At 41.6% G+C, this 21,431-nt stretch overlaps 1 protein-coding gene across 1 annotated transcript; it reads right to left on the reverse strand.

Annotated features, from left to right (window-relative positions):
* Positions 1-2,475: 2,475 nt before the first annotated feature.
* IL13RA1 (interleukin 13 receptor subunit alpha 1) lies at positions 2,476-20,907 on the reverse strand. The gene is made up of 10 exons (XM_058814061.1): positions 20,795-20,907; positions 17,544-17,701; positions 13,883-14,018; positions 11,878-11,998; positions 9,926-10,110; positions 9,388-9,539; positions 8,093-8,222; positions 7,544-7,640; positions 7,189-7,273; positions 2,476-6,072 (listed from the first exon to the last, which is right to left on the reverse strand). Exons 1-10 carry the CDS (start codon positions 20,874-20,876, stop codon positions 5,953-5,955), a joined length of 1,266 nt encoding a protein of 421 aa, XP_058670044.1. The 5' UTR covers positions 20,877-20,907; the 3' UTR covers positions 2,476-5,952.
* Positions 20,908-21,431: the final 524 nt, after the last annotated feature.

The following is a 21,431-nucleotide window of genomic DNA, read 5'->3' on the forward strand; positions in this document are numbered from 1 at the left end:
AATTTTGAATTAATGTGATATAGAAGTTGTGCAACATTGAAAAGAAGAGAATATAAATAAACAAATTTATATATGTAAACATCTTGGATTTTTTTTCTTTCCATTTCTTTCCTTTTTACTTCTTGTAAGTTGTTTTGATTTTCCCAGAATCTTCTCCACAGTCATGTTTACTCTTTTCAAGAAACTTTAAAGGAGAAGTAGATATGATCAGAGTGCAAACAAGATTCTGGTGAGAGGAGGACAGAAAAAAAGGTGACTTTACTTGGTCAGTTGGTGGAGGAGTTTTTGAATTAAGGAGAAAACAGCAGTGAGGCTCTCTAGTAGAGTTTTTTTACAAGTTTGACAGATCACCAAGAGCACTCTGTCTTGGCATCACTCAGAAGAAGAAAACATGGCAGGGGATGCCCTGACAACTCTTCCAGCCCTACCCAGTCTTAATTAAATAGATTATCAATATAATTTTTTCATATAGGCCATAAACAAAATTACTGTTACACACCTAATAAAATGTCCCAGTGATCCCAAGGATTTAGAAACAGGATTTTTATTCCAAACCAAGCTCAAACACAGTCCTTGAAATCCCACATACAGAAAGGCAAATGCCATTCTCTCTCTGCCTGGTGTGTTGCTAGCATTTCTACCTTTTATACCTCCTAGCTAAAAAAGTCACAAGGTGTTGTATGCAAGACAAGTGTGTTGAAGTCAGCTGTGGAAAAATGTCAACGAATTGCTCAGCCTTATTAGCTATCCATGTAGGCAAAGTTGTCTACAGCTGAATATTCTACAACATGACAGGGTGTGATATTAAAACTAAATAGCCATAGCTTGAGTAGCTTTCCCTGTAGCTGATTTTGACATTTGGAGGACCAGGCAGTTTCACATCTTTTAGGAGTACCTTGCTGGCATTTTAGAAGTTTCCACACTGACATTTTGTGTGGTAAAAGGAAACTAGTGAGAGGCTAAAAGGCTTTGAAGTACAGAGGGGAGAAAGGTTCCAACAGGCAGAACAGGCTAATTTTGGTGCTGTCTGCCACTAAAAAACAAAAAAAATCTGTTCTGTTGCTGCAGCTAAACAGGTAAAGTGGCAATGACATGGCTAAGTGTCTTTAAATACAGCTCAGATGTGGTGTTTCAGAACAGAGGACTTTGAGGCAGAAATTATGACAGCATGCCCATTGTACAACTTAGTTTTTTCCCATAAGGGAGCACATATTTCGTTGGGTTTGTTATTTTTTCTTTCAACACAGAAGATGTAGGGGCAGCTCTACTTTTAAAGCATTAGCTTAACTCCTGGTTCAAGCTGCCCCTAACATTCCATCTAGCTTTGCAAATTTTGCCCGAGATTCCAAAAAGTGACGGGGCCTGAGCTTAACCAAACATCTTTCTCACTAAAGCTTTTAATCCCATCATACAGTTAGCCAAAAGATACTGCTATTTTATTTAGCTGTTTGAGCCAAATGAAAGAGGAAAACTGATATAACAAACTAAGAACATGATTACTGGAAGTCCTGGTTAACTGGAAAGTTATCTTTTTGTAGCTGCTTTGTGCAAGAGTCATGAAAATAATTGCAGTATTTTAGCAAAAGCCAAACAAGAAGCAGAGAATATTACTAGAGTACACTGGCTGGTTTTAGCTCTGTGGAGACAGCACCAATTGTCTTTCCCCACTGAATTACTATCTTCAGAAAACCAAGAAATAACCAGAGAATGGCCATAGAAGGGGTCCTTCAGTGATAAACACCACAAGGTTTACAAACAAAGAGAAAGGATTTCATTTACCTAACCAGCATATTGGAAAAACAGATTGAAAAAACCAACCCCAAAAAACCCCCATAAGTCATCAACAAGCCCTCAGGCCCTTACATGTTAGAAACCTGAGACAGAGTTTCCGGACCCGAGAGAAAGTTTCTCTTCCCTGTGCCACCCACCCAAACCCACATTGCTTTGCTGTGGTAACAGTGTGGATTTTGTTACATCATGTGATCTGAGCCTCCTGCTATCACCTTGGTTCAACAGCTTGCAGAAAGTTCATCCAAATAGAGAGATTTTAATCTGGTTTTGCATTTGGATTCTCAGTATTATCTAGAAGCTACATTTCTACAGCTGGTGATGCTCCCCTAAAACATATTTTGCAAATATTGTTTAAAACAGAAGTATTTGGGGATTATCTTGATGAACCTTCAGTAACCCAGCAGAACTGCTCCTCGCAGTCCCACCTTGCCTGTTCCTGTAGCTCTCAGCTGCTGCCCAACCACAGCTCTTGGGTGAGAAGGAGGGAGAGAGGTTTCTACAACATCCTGACCATATCTGGACTTCCACCCCCTACTCACCTACATCCTGTTCTTGCTTGAGTGAGTGGAAAACCCTCCAAAACAGAAAATTCATTCTGTTCTTTTTTTTAATAATGAAAAAAAAATAAAAAGGAAATTCTGAGTATTTGAAGTCCCAGCTCAGAAATAAGTTTATTGAATACTTTCCAGTGAATGGAAATACCCAACCTGTGAACAGTTCTACCCAGTAAGCACTGAAACACTGTGACTTACACTGAAGTGTTTTCCTCTGAACTTTTTCAACTATGTCATGTCACCCCTTAACCAAAAAAAAAAAAAAAAGCATTGTTCAATTTCTCAATGATGCCAAATACAGAAAGCTGAGATTATTTAACAGAATATATTAAAATAGGAAAAGGTCACTTACAGGGAGTGATTAAAATCATTGTTAGTCATTATTACCGCCAAAGCTGTAGCATTGTGAAAGAGAAACACGAGTCTTGGGTTTGATGTCATGGTTTATATCTTAATTTTGAATGATCAGCTCACTAAAGGGAACTAAGAATTCTCTCTCAGTCTTTCCAAGAAGTCATTACTAATGTGTTTATTTGGCACTTGAATATATTTGGGTCTAAGTGACAAGTTGATGGCTTCCAGCAATTTAGCAACCTGGCATTTTCAATAAACTCAGCAGCTAACAAAGATGTAAAATACTGAAGATACATTGGGGAAAGCTGCAGCAATTTCAGTCAAATTCCAGTTTGATGGTTTATTAAGTCTCTATGGCATTGAAATAATGTGCCAATGTCAGAAAGTAGAATGGCCTTGAGTAGAGAGGGTGAGAGCCCAAACCTTGGGCTCAGCTCCACCTCTGTTCCACTATCCCGGCCAAAACCATGACCATGCAATCCATCCACAATGGACTCTTAAAACAATTCACTCTTAAAAGGGAAGAGGGCAAAGCAACTCAGCTTTTCTTCTCTGAGTTCTGCATGCTTCAGACATGGTTCCTCATTAAAAATTCACCTCTTTGGCCTCAGTTTAATCTCCTCAACCTAAGAACAAAATGCCATGCCATTACACTGAAAAGCATTCAATCACATTTATTCACTCTGAACAAATTTACAGATCAAGTAACTGCAATGAAGAAAAAAAATCATAGCAAAATCTGGATAATTTCAAGCTAAAAAACCTCTTACCTTAAAAAAAAAACATGTTAAAGGTGAAAGTATATTCAGATACTTGCTTTACATGCTGAAACACAGGCTCAATAAATGAATCCATGAGGAAGTGTCAACTAGTGTTATTCAAAACCTTTCTATATAGTGACTTAAACCATCATTAGCATTTAAATCTTCCTTTTGGCCTAACACCTTCCATCATTTTTTTTTTTCATTCTATGGCTTTACAAATTTGTTTGGGGTTTTTTGTTGGTTTGGGTTTTTTTTTAAAAGCTAGTAAGTTTTGGTTTTGTTATAGACACCACCATAAAAGTCAAAAGAATTTAGGGGTAAGTACTGATTTTCCTAGATTGTTATGCTGAAAGCTACAAAACTTTATATTACAGTTATGTTTACTTATCTTGAAACTATACATTTCTGCCTAGTGGTCTATGTTGAGCAACATTCCAGATGAGGTAGATTGAAGGAATATTTATCATTATAAGAACATCAGTGTTGCAGAGGGAATGAATTCAGCAAGGAATGTAATTACTCTTCTCCTCATGCTATTCCTTAATCTCTGGAATTTCAGAGAGTGCTACTAGCTGACTTTGTAAAACCTGAGTTTTTTCTCACTGAAATCCCTGAGGCTTTATTTTTATTTTGTCTCATTTAATAATTTTTATAATGTTGGGGCTTTTTTAGCCTGATTGGAGGTAAAAGGCTTGTGTTACTCGGGGGTCTGCTAGTTCTGCTACATTTCTCCTCTCCTTTCTACCACTAACAAAAGGAGGATAAGAGACATGGAAAAAACTGTATTTGAGAGGCTCAGTGAACAATGGGGAGAGAACTGGATGTATTAATAAGGAGGGAATACATAAGTGCATAAAAGATGCACATTTGTAGCTAAAAAGCCTGTGGTACTCATTCTACTTCTTGCAGAACAATATGTTCTAAAAATATAGCATTTAGTTTCATTTTTTTGACTGAATGGAGTTTGAAGACAAGGATGAACTTTGAAAGGTTAGTAGCTATGGTCTGCTCCTAGAAAGCCTATCAGGAGATCTCTTCCCCGTCTGCTAAGCCTGCCCACATCCACAACTCACATGTCTACACTTATCTGGAAGGAGCAAGAAATCCCTGAGCACTAACCATGAAGGGCTTCCATGGATCCTTTTCTCTCCATTCCATTATCTTCTTCCTCCAGCACAATCAAGGTACCACTGTAACCACCCCTGCAGCACAGGGCAGAAACTAATGCTGAGAATGCAGACAGAAAAATGTCACAGTTGTCCACAAAACACCTGCTGAGCTTTGCTGGGTAAAGAACCCTCAAAACAAAACCATCAAAGAATGAACAAAACAACAACATAAAACAACTGTCAAAATACAGAAGAAATATTTTACACCTGTAAAATATAGAAGAAATATTTTTTAAAAAGTCAAATCAGCACCTTCTTTTACATTACTAAGTCCTAGAGGGGAAGCTCAAATCAGAGTCTCATCACTATAAAAAGAATAAAACTTATTTCTTAGAAAACAGGTCAAGGTTGTCACCCCCTCTTCCCCAGATCCATTAGTTTGGCAGTAAGGATGGGTCTTGAAGCCTTTGCATTAGTTGGGTTTCAGTGGTTTAATATTTGCTAATCCTTTTGACCACCTCTCCTTAGACTCATGCTCCATCCTGATGTTTTTGCTGAACAGGCTCAGGACAACTTAGCTGCTAAAAATCAGATGTCTTCAGGCCAATATGGCCAAAGTAGAATCACAGTCTGGTGAGACTCAATACAGTTATCTGCTACTGCACAGAACAAGTAAAAAAAATTATATTTCTCTTTTTACACAAAGTATAATTAACCCAAGAAGTCCATGAAGGCAAGCCATCTGAGGACAGACAATTGACAGGCTAACAAAACTAAGCCTTTTTTATGAATATTCTGAACACCAGCTGGAAAGCAGAGGCTTTTCATACATATTTTCAAATTAAAAAAATACCCTCTTTGGTGGGATTTGACCAAGCCCCAGCTGATGGGCAGAAGCACAAGAAGCTCAGTCCATAAGTGCCCTCCAGAGAGTGCCCAGCCCAGGCACACAAAGGGTTATCCACAAACAGTCCATGCTCTGCCACCCCACGTGGTAGCACGAATGATCCATCCCACCCACTGCAAACAGAGCCAAATACTTCAGAGAAGTCACAGTGCTTGCTCCAGAACAAAAAAACCAAAAACAAACAACCCTGACAGTGTGGTGTGAGGCACAAACACAAGTGCGAGTGGCAGTAACAATTGCAGGGCAGAGCTGGCTGAAGCCAGAGCAGGGAACCCACAGTGCATTCCCAGGGGATTTCACGCAGGCTCATCCTGAGCTCAGATGGGTGTTTCTGGCAGAGTTGGAGGAACAGCCACTGTTAGTGATGCAGAAGGAAGAGCTGCCCAGTGCCTCACAGGCCTCTTCACATCTACAGTCACCTGAGGTACAGGAGCAGGAATCAGCTTCCTCCTTTTTCTTTGATAAAGCAGAGTCTACCTGTTTTCTTTTTCAGGATTAGTGCTCTCTGAAGTTTCTGTTAAAATTAAAGAATGAATTTCTTCTTCTATAATTAACCTGTCAAAAGCATTCATGGGGTCATCCTTTGCAGAGCTCTGAAAGAGAGGAACAATATTTTTAACAGTATTTCCTCATGGCAAGTGTTGCTTTTTCACCCCATAAGACATACCCCTGTTCCACAACATATACCCTGTATTATGGTGAAAGCCAAGGCGGCTGGGCAACAAAATGTGCTTTTCAGAGCCATGGCTTAGGCCTGGCTGACAGAAGAGATGTCCTCTGGAAATGAGGAACTGAAGGTTGGTGCTTCCAACTACAGCCAACGGGTGAAGCTCAGGCAGGAGGATGGAGAACTGAGCATGTACACTCTTTGTAGAGTTTTCACACAGAAAAAGTTACTTGGGGCAGTAACAAAACACTTGTGAAAGCACAACAAAGTGTAACTGCTACCACAGTTACAGCCCTCGTGGCCGAGAGTCCCATCTGGGAGAACAACATTCATGTCAAGGTTTGAACAAGGGCTTGTCAGTGTGCTTCTCTTTGGACTTGTATAAAGGGCTACTGAGAGACATTTATTTAGAAATCAGTTTCCTTAATGGTATTACGTTTATTTTCCCCGAAATAATAATGCACCACTGCAAGCCTTTCATCAACCAGTGACTGAAACTATAGCTGCTTTTGTTCTTTTGCTGATTTACTTCCTAGCTAACAGACTGTGATAAATGTGAGAGTGCTAAAAATGTTAGTTTCTGGAAGTCAAACACAAATAGCTTAATTCAGCATCATAAATATGATTAAGTAGCAGAAAGACATGAATGCTCAGTAAAAATAATTTAATGGAGTTGCAAAAACAAAACCAAAAATCCTCAAACCAAAACCCACACAGCAAAAGAAGCCTGACAATGAGAAAAATGCCACCCAAAAAAACCCAACCTGAAACAAATTTAAGGGACTATAGTAGTCTGGAGTAACAGAATAATGTAATTCTATTAATCTAACTAGAAAAGTATACACAGTTGTGGGGGTGGGGAAGGAAATCTAAGTTTTGGGTAATTGTTTCTGAACAACTCCTAGTATTGTAAAATACTTAATCTTCATATTAAATACTTGCTTATACACAGTTAGTTAAAAGACAGGCATAGGAGAAACAAAACTGCAAGCCTAGAGATACCAGTTCAATAGATTTGTTGACCCAACAGCTTCTAACTAACCTGGGAATCCTCGTTCTGCTCTCCAAACATGCGCTTGAGAATTTCTCTTGGGTCCGGAATTGGTGGAAGAATTAATATCTTCAGCCTTCATAAAGTTAAAAAGAAAATATTTAGATGAAATATATATTAATTAAAAATAATTTAAAACCCACAGAATCATTTAAAAATGTCAAAATCATGTTTGGGTACAGTCAAGAAAATTTGTGGAGTCAACTTTGTGGTTCATTCTCTGTGCAACTCTACCCATTTCTTATTTTTACTCCCCAAAACAGAAAGGGAACATTGACACAGGCAGATTCTAAATAACTTTCGTCTTGACAAAGACAGCAGCAAATGTAGGGAGATCAATATTTACCTTTTTAGATAAATCAGTAGAATTATTGTAGATACTGCAACTATTAATGGAATGGTAATTATTAGAACTAAATAGATTGTAGAGTCCCTCTTCTCACCTGGAAAACAGAAATTGCTGAAACTTAGGGATATTTTGACAGGCTTTTTAGAAATAATGACAACAAAATAGTTAATTCTCCAATTTGTTCATAGACTCAGTGCTTTTTCAAGTTCACTAGCACTTTTGTAGGCAAGGACAGTCTTGTTTTCCAAAGCTGGGATTATAATGTTGATGTGTTTGGCAGGGAAGTGCAAATGAGCAAGACTCAGGGCTGAAAAATTGGCTACACTGGACTTTGCATAGCTCCACAAATGGCTCCACCATCAACAGCAGCACAGGCAGGGACTGGTGGTGCTGCTGAAGGACTAGAGCTCTTCTGTCCTTTTTTCACTCAAAATTAAGTAAGTACATAAGGAGATGATCCTTGACTCGCATTTATTTAGCAGACAGAAAGGTATTAAATGCCTTGGAGATGAAGAGTAAAGTACGGTGCAGGGCCAAGTCTCTCACCGATGCTCCTTTCCTCGCTCCAGTCACTTTGGAGGTGGCTGTTGTAGCACTCCCGCTTTGGCTTTGCTCTCACTCTGAAGCTGTACTTGCTGTGAGCATCAATGCCAGCAATTGACACAGAACTCTCAGACTAAGGCAAAAAAGAGAAGGCAATTTGCTTTGTTCAATTACCAAGGTATTCTCAGCCACTTCCATGACTATTTACATTGTGAAGCTAATGGATTTTGAATGTTTTGATGGAAGACCTTTTTATGACTATGAAACCTCATTAAAAATAGGACATAGTGGAATTTAACAAGCACAGAAGGCCTTAATGCACATTCCAAAGCTAAGATTTCATCTCATTCACTGCTACATCTATCATGTAGCATTTGGCATCAAGATTAAACTAAGACTTAGTGTTTGGAACAGTGCCTTTTTAATTTTTTTTTTCCTTTTTCTGAGAAACATCTGTGATTTACCTTCCCTTCTTGTCAGGGCAGCATGACCAACCATACCAAAGTGTTCTGTGATGCCTCTACAAAGAGCACACACTAGATAGGATCTAACTGCACTTGTTTTTTATCCAAAATACCAGCTTCCTGGGGAATGTTGCTAGCATTTGAGTTTGGGGTAGAATAAACAACTAAACATGCTCCACAGGAGAAGACTGACACTCACTTTGAAATTTATCATGCTGTTTTTACCATTCTGATCAAACAGAACATTCAGTTTGGCTATGGACATACAGCACAAGTCCATCCAGACACTGAACTCAATGCTTTTTATGTACACACTAAAATCAGTGTATCTGAGGGTGCACCCCTCTTTCTTCCCCTCCATCCTCAGTCTTTATCCCTTTGCTTTTCTCTCAGAGAATCTGAGAGATTCTCTGATCTTGTCTGCACCAACAGCTGATTATTCTTTAGGGCAATCAGGTCACAGCATTTAAATCCAAAGCTGCCACACGACCACAGAGACCAACAGCAGGAAAACCCAACACCAGAACACCAAAGCCCATATGACTGAGAAGCAGACAGGCACCATTTCCTGAGAGTTTAGTAAATCCCCCTTTATCAGACTGTTCTCACACACTAACAAATTACACTAAAAATGATGGGAAGGATTCATAAGACTTTAATGAATTTTGATGTACAGCTTTTACTAACATAAACCTACAGTATAAGAGAAAAATCCTACATTCACATAGCACTTCCAGCTCTGGCACCCAACCCAGTCACATGCAACTGCTCATTATCAACTGCAAATATTTCAAAAGATTCACAGAAAAAAAAAGAACAGCAATGAAAACTTACTGCAATGATCTGACCAGTGTCCAAATCACCATTGCTAAACTTAACTTCATACTGCAAACAACTTTTTGGAAAAGTTTCTGATTCACTCCACTTTACATCAATTCTATCATTAGTCTTTGACAATGTCAATTGTCTTGGTGTGGCAGGTTTTACTGAAATGCAAAATGGAATAATTAGTTCAAAAGTCTATTTCACTGCTTACAAATATGGTTCAGTCCTGTACTGCAGAATGCTACACTTACACCAGATTAAGAAAGAAAGAGGAAGAAGTTAGCACCAGTAAGTCAAAAAATGAGTAAATCCAACTAAAGAATAAGAGCAGAAGTTAATAGAAAATTACCTGTCATCCTTCTTCCCAGATACCCATCCCACAGAAAACAAACTCTTGTCTATATAATTTCAAATCAAAGGTCAGTAAAAGGGAGCATCAAGTCTCATTGTCTCATCCATACTTTATGAGGTGAAGTTTCTCAAACACAACAATGTACTAGAAATTTCTTATTTTAATTATATTGTTATGATGTGATGGTTAACTTACCGAGGGTGGTAGGATTTTTACTTGCACATACAGGCCTGACTTCTTCAGAATCACCTCTAATCAAAATACTTATATCAGGATAAGTTCTCCTGTCTTTTGGGAAGGTAAGATTGAAAATGCATTCAAAGATTCCTTGGTCTACAGAAGAGTTGCTACAGCTCCTAGAGTTTTCCAAGCCATCAAACCTAGAGGAATAAATTATTCTTGTAAACTTCAGAAGAGAAGGACAGCAAGGGGAAGGCTTGCTTATAAACGTGTGTTACAAATTCTAAAGACTGATATTGCATTAAAGCTATGCTATAGCATATAAAAAAGTAAAGCTAAGCAAAGTAAGCAGCCTCTAATTTATCTCAAGCTTCAGAAAGAGTCTTGTTTTTGTGAGGAGTGCCAAGGAGCAGAAAGAGAGGCAGGCTTGCTTTATATCAAAAAGAACAACTGCTGTCAGCTTTGGTTCACATTTTCCACATGGGAGAACAATTCCAAGGAGTAAAGAATATTTAGAAAACATACTAATTTGGACCATTTCTTGTCAGCAGAATTTCATCTGTGATAGAATGAGCTGATCAACCTTTAGCTCTGCCTCAAGTAGCACAGCTCTTGAGACAGCTGAGTTTTACCTATTTACCTGATTTGATTTTCAAAATGTCAGTATTCCCTTCCAATAATAGAGAAGTTAGGAAGACAAACTTCTTCCTTGCTTCTCTTTGTGGCCCGAGTCTCAACGAAAATACACCAGTAGCCTTTCCTCCCAGGAAAAACAGAACCAAAAACCCCACCTCACTGGCATTGTGGAAAATCTATCTTTCAGTCTAAAATTGAAGTGTTTTCTTAGTTTTTGGCTTTAAAAATCTAAAAATTATTATTCTTTCAAAGAAGCATGAATTAAGCCACTTTGAAATCCCTGCAGTTACATCTTCCATTAAATTTAAGGGCAGGTTGAAAATTTATAGCTCAAATCCATTAGCATTATTCCAATAAGTATTGCTCTACCCAGAAATTCAGATCATCAACCCTGCATTAGTCCTGATCTTATAACAAAGAATAAGTTTGAGCAGCAGTTTAGACAGGGAACAAATAGTCCCCCCACATTTAATGTAGGCAGCAAGATTTGTGCTGTTTGCTGCCCAAATGCCCTGAACTGAACAGCTGGCCTGTGAGACTGCCACTGGAGAAGACGAGCAAAAAGTTCATGTAGTTAGCTCAAATAAGACAGAAAGCTGATTTAAAACTACAACATGGGGCTTTCGAAAAGGAAACTCCACTATTTCTACAGAAGCTAATGCAATCTGGGATTTCACAAGTCCCATCAAGGTGCAGAAGTATGCATAGATCAGCATGTACAGCTATCAATGCCAAGAGCTGGCTCACACAAGTCTGTTCCCTGGGAACAAGACACCATTTATGGCTGTCTGCCGGCCAGCGGGGAGGATGATGATAAAAAGATGTTCTTCATAGCTTTAAAGGTGAATCAGTTATTTACAACATTGAAGATGCAAACAGAAGTACTGCTAAGAGTTATTAATGCTTTCATGCCATTTCCCAGTGCTTTATGAGCTGACACATACATTGTGAGTGATCCTCACTTAAACATCCTGTTTTCTTGGACTGCAAAGAAAGCAACTAATACATTGGTCTAGCTTAGTTCTTAATTATTCCCTCTTTGAATCAAGTGCCAAAATAGAAAAATATAGAAAGCAACAGCAGCTGTGTTAATCTGGGCTACAGTAGCAGACACAAAACAGTTATATCAACTTCCCAAAAAGTCTTGGCCATAGCAGCTCCTGACCCCTTCAGTGGTGAAGTTTTCTGTTGGATGGGACTGAGCAGTAACTTGGACACAATGCCCTGGGAACTTTAAAAGCAACAGGAAGCAGACAAGTGGAATGTGTCATGTAAAACTAAAGATTAGTCCTAGAGCACTTTAGAGCTGGGTAGACAAATCTGCCACGAACCAGTAAAACAAAGTGTAGTTGGTGTCACTGCTTGCGTTCTCCCCACGATGCCAGGTACAAGCCATGTACTCCAGATTGTGCCAGACACAGCCCAAGTCAACAGCAGCAGTACCTGGAATACCTGCAAGGCAAGTTGGAAATGTTCTCTAAGATTTATTTTGTCCAAGTTGTCTCTGCTGATTCCAGAAGTAAAACATTTCATAACTGAAACTGGAAGACAGAAATGTGTTGGTTACCTCTCACTCTACACTGCCTGTTCAGCACAACAAATGATGAATTCCAGCTGTTTAGAGCTTGCAATGGCTGAAAGCTCAGCAGAATAACTTTGAGAGGCAAGCCAATCACAACAGCACATCCCAGGGTTCACCGTGGCTGAATTGCAACTTAGAGTTACCAGATGCTAAGGTCAAGGTATTGAGTCAGGAAAATATTTATTTCTATTAATCTACCGGTATTTAAAAATAAGTCAAAGCAGCTGGTAATTGCAGGGAAAACTATAACAAAGCTAAATGTTTTTACAGCCATCAATGTCAACCATAATGAAAGGCTGACTATTTTTAGCTTCTCCAGATATAGTATTAGTTGCTTGATATTTATAATATGGAAATACCTCTGAGTCTTAAATATTGACAAGAGTAACACCAGGTAAGCTGACTTTTTAATTGAGACCCATATACCTTTAGACATTAAAATCTAACATTTGGAAACTCAAGTCACATCAATACAAATGAGTACTTAGCAATTGTGAATAGGTCAATGGATCACCCAGGCAGAGCAATTATGGAATAAAGTCTTTCATATTCAATCTTGCATTTCTGTATGAGTTCTTTACACTCTATTACCATATTACATTGTATTGGACACCTTTTCCTTGTAACAAGCAGCAACATCTCCACGAACTAAAAACTAAATGCATATTAAATGCAGGTCTACATTGAAAGTCAGAGCTTGCATTCTCCCTGAAGCAGCAACTAAGAGTATAGGGAAATGAAACAGGTTTTCCTATTCCAAGAAATATATAAAAATATTTCATCTGCACACACACTTTTAAAATCCCCAGCCTGTTTAGTACATGCTGTCCTAATGATCTCCTTCCCTGATTTTCCAGAACCCTTCTGGCAGACACCCACACAAGCTCGATAAGGTCTCTGATTCTCCCAATTACATGTGGTTTTCATCCACATCAAGTCATGCTCCTGGGTTAAGACAGAATTTTAGGCAAGAGGCTCATTTTCTTGCTGTACATCCTAACTTCAAGAACTCAGCAAAATAGCTTACTCCTCAAAGTCTGTTTCCAAACAGTTTTGCTGTGGACCCCATACTTCTGCATGCCAAGAAACAAAAAATACTTTTTCTCTATTCATTTTGCTATGCTTTGCAGACCTCACTCATTTCTTGAAAAAGACAGAACCCTATTACAATTATTTAAGTAATTTATTCAACAAGTTATTAAATTTACTACATTCCTCCCTCCTACATAGACAATTGTATTTTATGGGTTTCTGTTTATAAAGAAAAATCATGCAAAATAAACTGACAGATGTTAGTCATGAAGGCAGTAGGCTTAATGGAGTCAGAGCCATCTCCTGTGCCACAACCACCTAAACCAAAGCAGCTCATACACCATTCCTGGGTTTAGATGGGGGGAAGAAAACCAAAACATTTGTCATACCATCTCAGACACCAGGGAATTCCTGCCAGTGTAAAGATATATTACAGCCCTTCAGAAAGAAGGGCTCAAAGGAGGCAGAAGACAAGTAACAGGAACTACACTGCTGTTTTGGAAGAGCGCTTCTATTTTACAAGCTTGCCCAGAAGACTTTAGGATCAGAAGACCCCAGTTGCATTTAAAGGTGGTATAATCATTCTGTTTAAGCTCTATCAATAAAACCAGCCCTTGTGTCAGGTATTTCTCTATGATGCATTTTATGATTTCTTGTTGAAAGAGAAGAGAAAAAGCCATGTCTTCTCAGGCCAAGAGGGGTCTGGCCACTGCTGGCATTACCTTTTGGCAGGAGGGAGGTCTCCACCCAGGGGCTGGGCTCACTGGTGTTGTCATTCTTGCACTCACTTCTCACTCTGAGGCGCATTTCCTCACTCAAGTGCGCGTCCGTCACACGGAATCGGCTCTTACTCCATTCCTGGGTTTACATGGGGGGAAGAAAACCAAAACATCTGTCATACCATCTCAGACACATGGGAATTCCTGCCAGTGTCAGGATACATTACAGCCCTTCAGAAAGACTACAGCTCAAAGCCAAAGGAAACCACTGTCTGGCTAGGTGGGAAGCCTGAGCATCTCTTGGCTTTGCTTTTTTCTTTCTCAGGCGCAGTCAGAACTCACAAAGAAGAGCTACTCCTACCCCTGTGACCTACAGACATAAGCAAAAGCTACACAGAGATCAAGAAGTAAGTACAATAAGGGGGAAATGATCCTAGAAAAAGTCTTCATGGATACTACAAAATAAGCATGTTTATACTACAGTGGTATAAACAGGCACTTACAGATCTGACCTTCACCTTTCTGTGTGTGCACACATGAGGGCACGACCAACAGAATGAAGCACATTTGAAGACACAACCAAAAAGCAGTGAGATGAGTTTGGATGATTTAAGGAGCAGAAGAAAAACCTACCAAAACAAACCCATAAATGGCTATTAAAAGCAGTGACACCACATCAAGCCCAAGTATCTCATGATCTTACCATTTCGACTATGTTTGCATGAGAAAAAGGCTCACCCTTTTATCACACACTTTCTTGAGCATCTTCTGTTGGCCTAGGAGGATGCCTTTTAGTTAACTGGAAACTGGGTACGAAACAAACAATTTTGTTATGGCCAAAGATTGCTGTAATCACTCATATATAAAAATAATAAGTATTGGTGCTAATGAGAGGGTAAAGAAATCAAACAAATGGACAGATTAGGTTTGTCTGGGTTTAAAAGACAGGTGTCTGGCAAGGAAGGTGGAATAGAAAATGTGGGCCCCCTTCCCACAAAATTATTATAACTCCAAAATAACAGGGTTTTCATGTAGGGGGATAGAATATAAGAAAATAAAGATAGTGTAAAAAGTAATCTTACCCCTAAGGAGTTGCAGCTGGGCCAATTATCAAAGATTAGGAACAGGCCTGACTTGACAGGCCACAGCTATAAGCAATGAGAAGAAGATGCTATAAAAGAGTGGGGTGGCTGGGTGAAAAGGGAACTGGAGTCAGTTGGCTGCTTTGTGATGAAGAAAGAGTCAGTGCTCTGAGGAGATGTCCTCGAGAAACATCAAGAAGATATGAAACTTTTGCGATAAGGAGACAACAGTATGGAACCCCTGCAATAAGATAACAACCCTTTCAGGCAAAGACACGAGGAAAGGATCACCAGTTCTCGACTGGAATGTCCGTGTGTGTAACACCGCAAACAGCAGAGCACAAACCCAGCCCAGCCTCCCTCGCCGCAGTTCCGGGCACGGCCAGCAGGGGCGCTGCTGGCTCCCGGCCGGGCAGGGGGCGCTGTGGCCGAGCTCGGCCGCGTCTCCCTCACGCACTAATGGCGGGTGGGACGGCGGGAGAGAGAGCAAAGCGGCTTCCCCTGCAAACCCCAGGGGCAGCCGGTGTCAGTGCCCCTCTGGATAGCAAAAGGAGCTGCAGCAGGAACCTCAGAAGCAGCAAGCTGGAATGGCAGAGGCGAGTACAATCCCACAGTAATAAATGAAATTAATCAGAAACTCTTCAGCCGTAGCAGGAGCCGCGGGGTGTCCTGTCAGGCAGGGTGTGGGGTTACAGTGCAGTGAAACACCCGGGGCGGTGGCACAGGAATGGCGGGGCTGGGCAGCGGCAGCCCGGCTCCTGAACACGACCAGGAGAGGCTCCCTCGAGGGGGAAGGGGCTCGGGGTCCTGGGTTTTCCCTGAGGCCTCCGAGCAGATGATGAGGGTCCCAGACTGGGTGTTAATAAGGCCCCAGTTCAATGGCCACCCTTATGAGCCTCATTCGTGGTAGGAGAAAACAGTGGGAGATGGGACTCCCCAGTGGTGAGGAATTCTTCCCACAGTGCAGCCTGAGACCCCAGGAATGAGAGAGAGCTCAGAGCTGAGCCCAGCCCCTCACCCCTGAGCCAAAATGCCAAAGTATCTCTGCCCTTCCCAAAAGAAAACCCCCCAGCTAAGGGGCTGCAGCCGGCTGCACCCCTTCACCCCACCGTGGCCACTTCTTTTGTCTCTCTTAAGCACCAGTCGTTATCATCTCTAACAACAAGTGGGAGAAAATTTCCTTAAAAAAAAAAAAATAAAGAAAAAATCCTAACCTCCAACAGATTCTGTGAGCAAAAAGATTCAGCAAGATGTACAATCTGTTTCATCCTGTCCTGTGAAACTGCTGACCCTCAGTTTATTCATTGCCGATGACCTTAATATCTATTAGACTCTTCCAGAAACTTAGCTCTTTAACCATGGAGACTTTCTACTTGTTGGTTTGTTAATAAATCAATCAAAATAGGTAAATAGGTTTCTGCTGTGTTAATGGGTTCAACTGGCTTATCTAAAGCTCCAACGAAGATTTTTAGAGATCATTAGTGTCAAAATGAAACATCACCCTTTTAGCAGTGACATTAAATCGGCTCAGCTGTTTGCAAAACCAGAGTCACAGAATTATAAAATGCTTTGGGCTGGAAGGGAGCTCAAAGATCATCCAGTTCCAACCCCCTCGCTGTGAGTTCCAGCATTCCGCTAGAACAGGTTGTTCAATGCTCCATCCAAACTGGCCAAACCACATCCCTACTCATGTCCAGGATATCCTGGAGCTGCGGGAAAAAATACAGTGGTTAGCATGAAAAGGGCAATGTAAGCATCAGGCTGTAAGTCTGTTAACAGGGCTCAACAACAATGGACTGCTTCAAGAGGCATCATATCAATTGTAACCATATCTGAAATAGCAGCACTCTCTCCCCCACAGCTGGCATCTACCAAAGGCTTCAAATTCCCAGAGTTTGGAATAACGGATTTATCCTCTTACTGGCAATAAATTGTAAAAATACTTGTCCTACAGCCCATAGCAATGGACAGCACAGCAATGCCCTGTCAAACAGCAGCTAATCCACAGCAAGGAGCACATCTGGGCAAACCATCTAACACAGAAAAAGAAAGCCCAAAACAAATGAGTTATATGTCTTCAATTCCAGGCAACAAACAGGCACCATATTGTCTTCAAAACACAACCCTCCCACAAATAATTGTAATTGCAGGGAGAGGGTAAATGGGGAATGTTAATTCTTGGCATTATCTCCAAAAGATGCAATACTGTCAAACTACAACTAAATCTGCATGTCTCTTTAAACTGAGTCCAAAGCAAAGGAGAAAAGCCTTTGCAAATTCCCATTTAACTCTCCAGTATGTAGACTGCCCTGTATCTAGAAAACTGCATAAGCAAAGACTGAAAGGAGACTTCTCCCACTATAATTACAGTACTTTTGTGTTACCACCAGCACTCAGTTATCAGAGAGCAACAGACAGATTTTTATGATCTGAAGATCCCATATGCTGGTATGATTCATTTTTGAGGTTTTGATCCCATGATAAGAATGAAATGCTATATACGTGTATATGGTCTCCCACAGGGAGTTTCATAACAATAAGACATATACTGGAACACAGAGCTCAAAAGGTGATGCACTTACTCTTCTGTCCTCAGGAACCCCATTAATGACGATGTCACTGGAATACTCCAGGTTGCAGCTACTGCTGATGTTCTCTGGGGGGTTCCATGTCCAGGTCAGAGTACAGATATGGGTCAGTGAATAGTTCAAGTTGGATGGAGATGGAAGAACTTTTGCTCCTGGAAGAAAGGAGTTACCAGTGTAACAATCCACACTTTACCATTAGTAATACTGGCAGATTTTTAACTCTCTGACAGAAAAGAACACAAATAACTTGTCGGCTTTGTCAACTCACGTTTTCTATCAGATAAGGTACTGCCCACTAAAGCGTTTCTATTATTCTTGTTACCTCAACCCATAAATATTTTAAGTATGCACAAATTACCTGAAAAGTAATTTTTAAGAAATTGCAGCCTGCAACAAGGCAGCGGTTGTGGTACTTGAGCTTTTGCGCATTGCAGGAAGATGAATCACACGCTGAAACTTTAGTAAAAACAGCATATACATTTTGTGGAGCAATTAATACTGTGTTCTCCCCAAAAGTTATCCATCAGCATCGTTTTAAAGAGAAATCCTTAAAAAGACAAGTGATTACATCTTGCTAGTAACAGCTGTATCTTAGAAGCAAAATTTAAGCAAAGATTGCAAGCAAAGCAAAGATTGCAAATGCAAGAATGTTAAAAAACTACAAGGAAACCACATCGTTTTTTCAATTACCTATTAAAAATATAATGCTGTGTTCTGGCACAGTGAGCAAAACCAGTGTGGGACAAGTAGTAATTTACTGCTGCCACACTTCAGGGATACATTTTTTACCTCCCCAAAAGCCAACGAGAAGCAGAGCAGGGCCATGACTCAGAGATGGTCACAGCGATAAATCCATCTGTGCTTTGACCCTTCCTTATCGTGTGCACTGAGTCAATGCCTACTCGAGACCCATCACAAACCCTGAAGATCATATTAGAAAACAAAGAAGGGAAATACGACAAGAAATGGCAAACTTCCAGGAAAAAGTAAAGTACGCGTCAGACATCAATTCTAGAAAACATTACCAACTGGGAATTCCATAAAAAAATAAGAGTGAACTTTGTTTTTTTTAAAGGGCTACTCTAATATGTACTATGAGAAGATGTTGAACCACAAGCCCAATTTCTGTTTGTCAGGGTACCCCCAGGTATCATCACTGAGCCACCACCACGTGTAAGTCTGTGGGCAGAGTGTACCCTCGTTACTCAATAGTTTCACAAACACTTCAAACAGATATCAGCTCGTGCTGCAGGTCCTCCTGTCCCAGGGAGCCAAGCTCAACCCATCTCAATATTCAAGTGAGCTCATAGGAAAAGGGCAGAATAATTCCATCAAGATCAGTTTTCCCATCCAGGTCACAGCGCAGCCCCGTTTCCTTCTGCTAGCACAAGGAAGAGGGAAGATACAGAAGGAAAAGAGCTTCCTTGAGCAACAGTTCTGCCCAAAGCATCCATGACACCATTATTTTACATTTCCTAAAAGCCAGAGCAGCTAAATCTTGAAAGGAATTCATCAAACTTCTGGAGCTCTCTCAGACCTTTGCATAGTACAGGAACAGGCAATGGTAAAGATCAGGCACCATTATAATCCATGTGCTTGCACAGATAATGAGAATAATTACAAAGATGCACTGATTTAGTTTGAATACGCTTATTTTGTTTGAATACTTAAAATTTTTGTGATTTTTGTTTGAGCAGAAAAGAGAAATTTTTATTCTTGCAAAAATACTCCAGTGAGAAAACTGAACGTAGCAAGAACATCTTTGCCTATTACCTCTTCCACTAACAAAAACATAGGACAGGCTTTAGGAACAGCCTTGGGACATTAAGTTTGAAAATACTGCGTCTTTCTGATCATATTAAAAAAAACAAAACAAAACATTTTCAACAAGATTACACAGCTCCAAGCATTCCATCTTGTCATGACTGAACTTTTATCTACAATAGTCACAAACCATTAAAAAATGTCATCCCTGATTTCTACTCGTAAGTTCCAAACACTTTCTTCTAAAAGATTTGATTAGAAGCCATTGCACTTAAGGTTTCTGGATTACTATCCACACAAAGAGGTGTTAATATTCCCAGCTTATAAATTAATCAGTAAATCATATTAGCATAAAAGTTTAAATATAGAAGGTTTTTGAATAATCTACAGAGTTCTGAAGCTCGTGTTTTAATGTTTTTAATTCATCTTTTATTCATAGATTAAGCCAATCTCATACTTTTATCTGTGTAAAATATGCTCATGCTCACCATCTCATGTTCTCGTTATTAAAATTTCTGTAGCAATTTTGCAGAACAACTCAATGACCAACTACAAAATGTGGGCAAGCCGTTATTTCACTCTTAAAATGCAAAACCACAGCGGTGCTTCTAAGAAAAGAAGAACAGCAATAGCCAGCAGAGATTACGTGAGGCATAGAAAACATGTTATTTCTAAAAGCCCTAACGAGGAAACATCAGCAAATCCTTTGCTTCAAGTATCACGTGAGAGTGTTGTAAAGTAGTATAAAACTCATCACATTTTTATTTTGTTCTCCTGCGTTTTCTGAAAGTTGATTTCATAGCGATAAAGTTGATTTCACAGTGATAAACCGAACTGCAGACAGTTGAAAAATAACATTTCGTTAATGTCTATAGCTGGGGTTTTGGATAACGTGAGCAGATAATAAACCTTCAAGCCCGCGTCCTTATGAAGCCCTCACAGACGCGCACGCATGTCTCCCAAAACTAAACACTCGTACTTCCAAACTCGGGAATCCCGAAGGAAGAGCGGAGGCGCGGGGCGAGGGGGGCTCTGCGTGCCCGCACCGGCGGAGCCGCTCCCGCACCGCCGCAGGACGCGGGCACCGGGAGCAGGGCAGGGGGCTCTGCTCGGGGTTTTAAGGCAGAAACTGTCCTGGGAAACGAAGATGGAGCTTAAAACATTTCTACCGACCCTGCCTTAATGAAAGGGGAGAGCAGATTTTCAGCATCCCCGTTCCCGGTAAGCGACAGCGCAGGGCGCGCAGCCGGAGCTGCCTCGCACACGGCTGACGAGCTTCGGGCTATTTCTACCACAAAATGAAAGGATTTCCCTTACATCCATGCCCGCGTGTGCGCGGAGCCACGGCCGAGCCGCCCGCCCCACGCACGAGGAGAGGAGCCCGGCGCGGCCGCTCCAGCGCCGGCACCGCGCCCCGGAGCGCAGCCCGCAGCCGCTCCCGGGCCCCGCCGCCCGCGCCCCGCCGCCCTGCCCGCTCCTACCTGCCGCCGCCGCCGCGGCCACCACCCAGCACACAGCGAGGAGGAGCGGGCAGGGCAGCGGAGCTGCCGCGGGCACAGCCATGGCTCGGCCGCCCCAGCGCGGCCCCTCGCTCCCACTTCCCGTCAGGGGGCCGGACCAGCCGGGAAGGGCGGCGTGACGGGACGGGACGGGCCGGGCCGGCCCGCCCAGGTAATCCGAGCCGGGCGGGAGGGGCGGCCCGGCCCCGCCACCTGGGCAGCACCGCCCCGGGCTCAGGGCTGTGCAGCGACAGGGGCATCCCCCGGCCCGCACTGCCCTCCCTCTGCTGTCACCCCTCTGTGCCCCATGCGCTACCCTCCGCTGCCTCCCGCATGGCCAGCACAGAGATTCACGGAATCGATTCGATTGGAAGAGACTGTGAGATCACTGAGTTCCCCTCCGCTGGAGCCGCCGGTGCCTCCCCGAGCCCGGGCTTGGCCGCGCTGCAGTTGCGGAAGCGCAGGGACGCCGCGGGGCGCGGGCGGTGTCCGCACAGCCCCTGAGGGATCACACCCGCTCCGCTGCCCCGTGCCCCCCGTGCTTCCGACAGGGCGCTGCAGCGCGGCCGCAGGCTCACGAAGGTCTCGTTCTGCAAGTCAAAGTCGTTTTCATTTTACG

Source organism: Ammospiza caudacuta, chromosome 14 (assembly GCF_027887145.1).
Source record: "Ammospiza caudacuta isolate bAmmCau1 chromosome 14, bAmmCau1.pri, whole genome shotgun sequence".
Lineage (NCBI taxonomy): Eukaryota > Metazoa > Chordata > Aves > Passeriformes > Passerellidae > Ammospiza > Ammospiza caudacuta.

Excerpts from the sequence above, each read along its gene's own strand:
- IL13RA1 (XM_058814061.1), bottom strand. The coding sequence starts at position 20,876 with ATGGCTGTGCCCGCGGCAGCTCCGCTGCCCTGCCCGCTCCTCCTCGCT. Across the intron at positions 7,641-8,092 it reads GAGCGAGGAAAGGAGCATCG|GTGAGAAGAGGGACTCTACA; the intron begins GTGAGAGACTTG and ends TCTGTTTTCCAG. Across the intron at positions 7,274-7,543 it reads CTACTGATTTATCTAAAAAG|GCTGAAGATATTAATTCTTC; the intron begins GTAAATATTGAT and ends AACTTTATGAAG.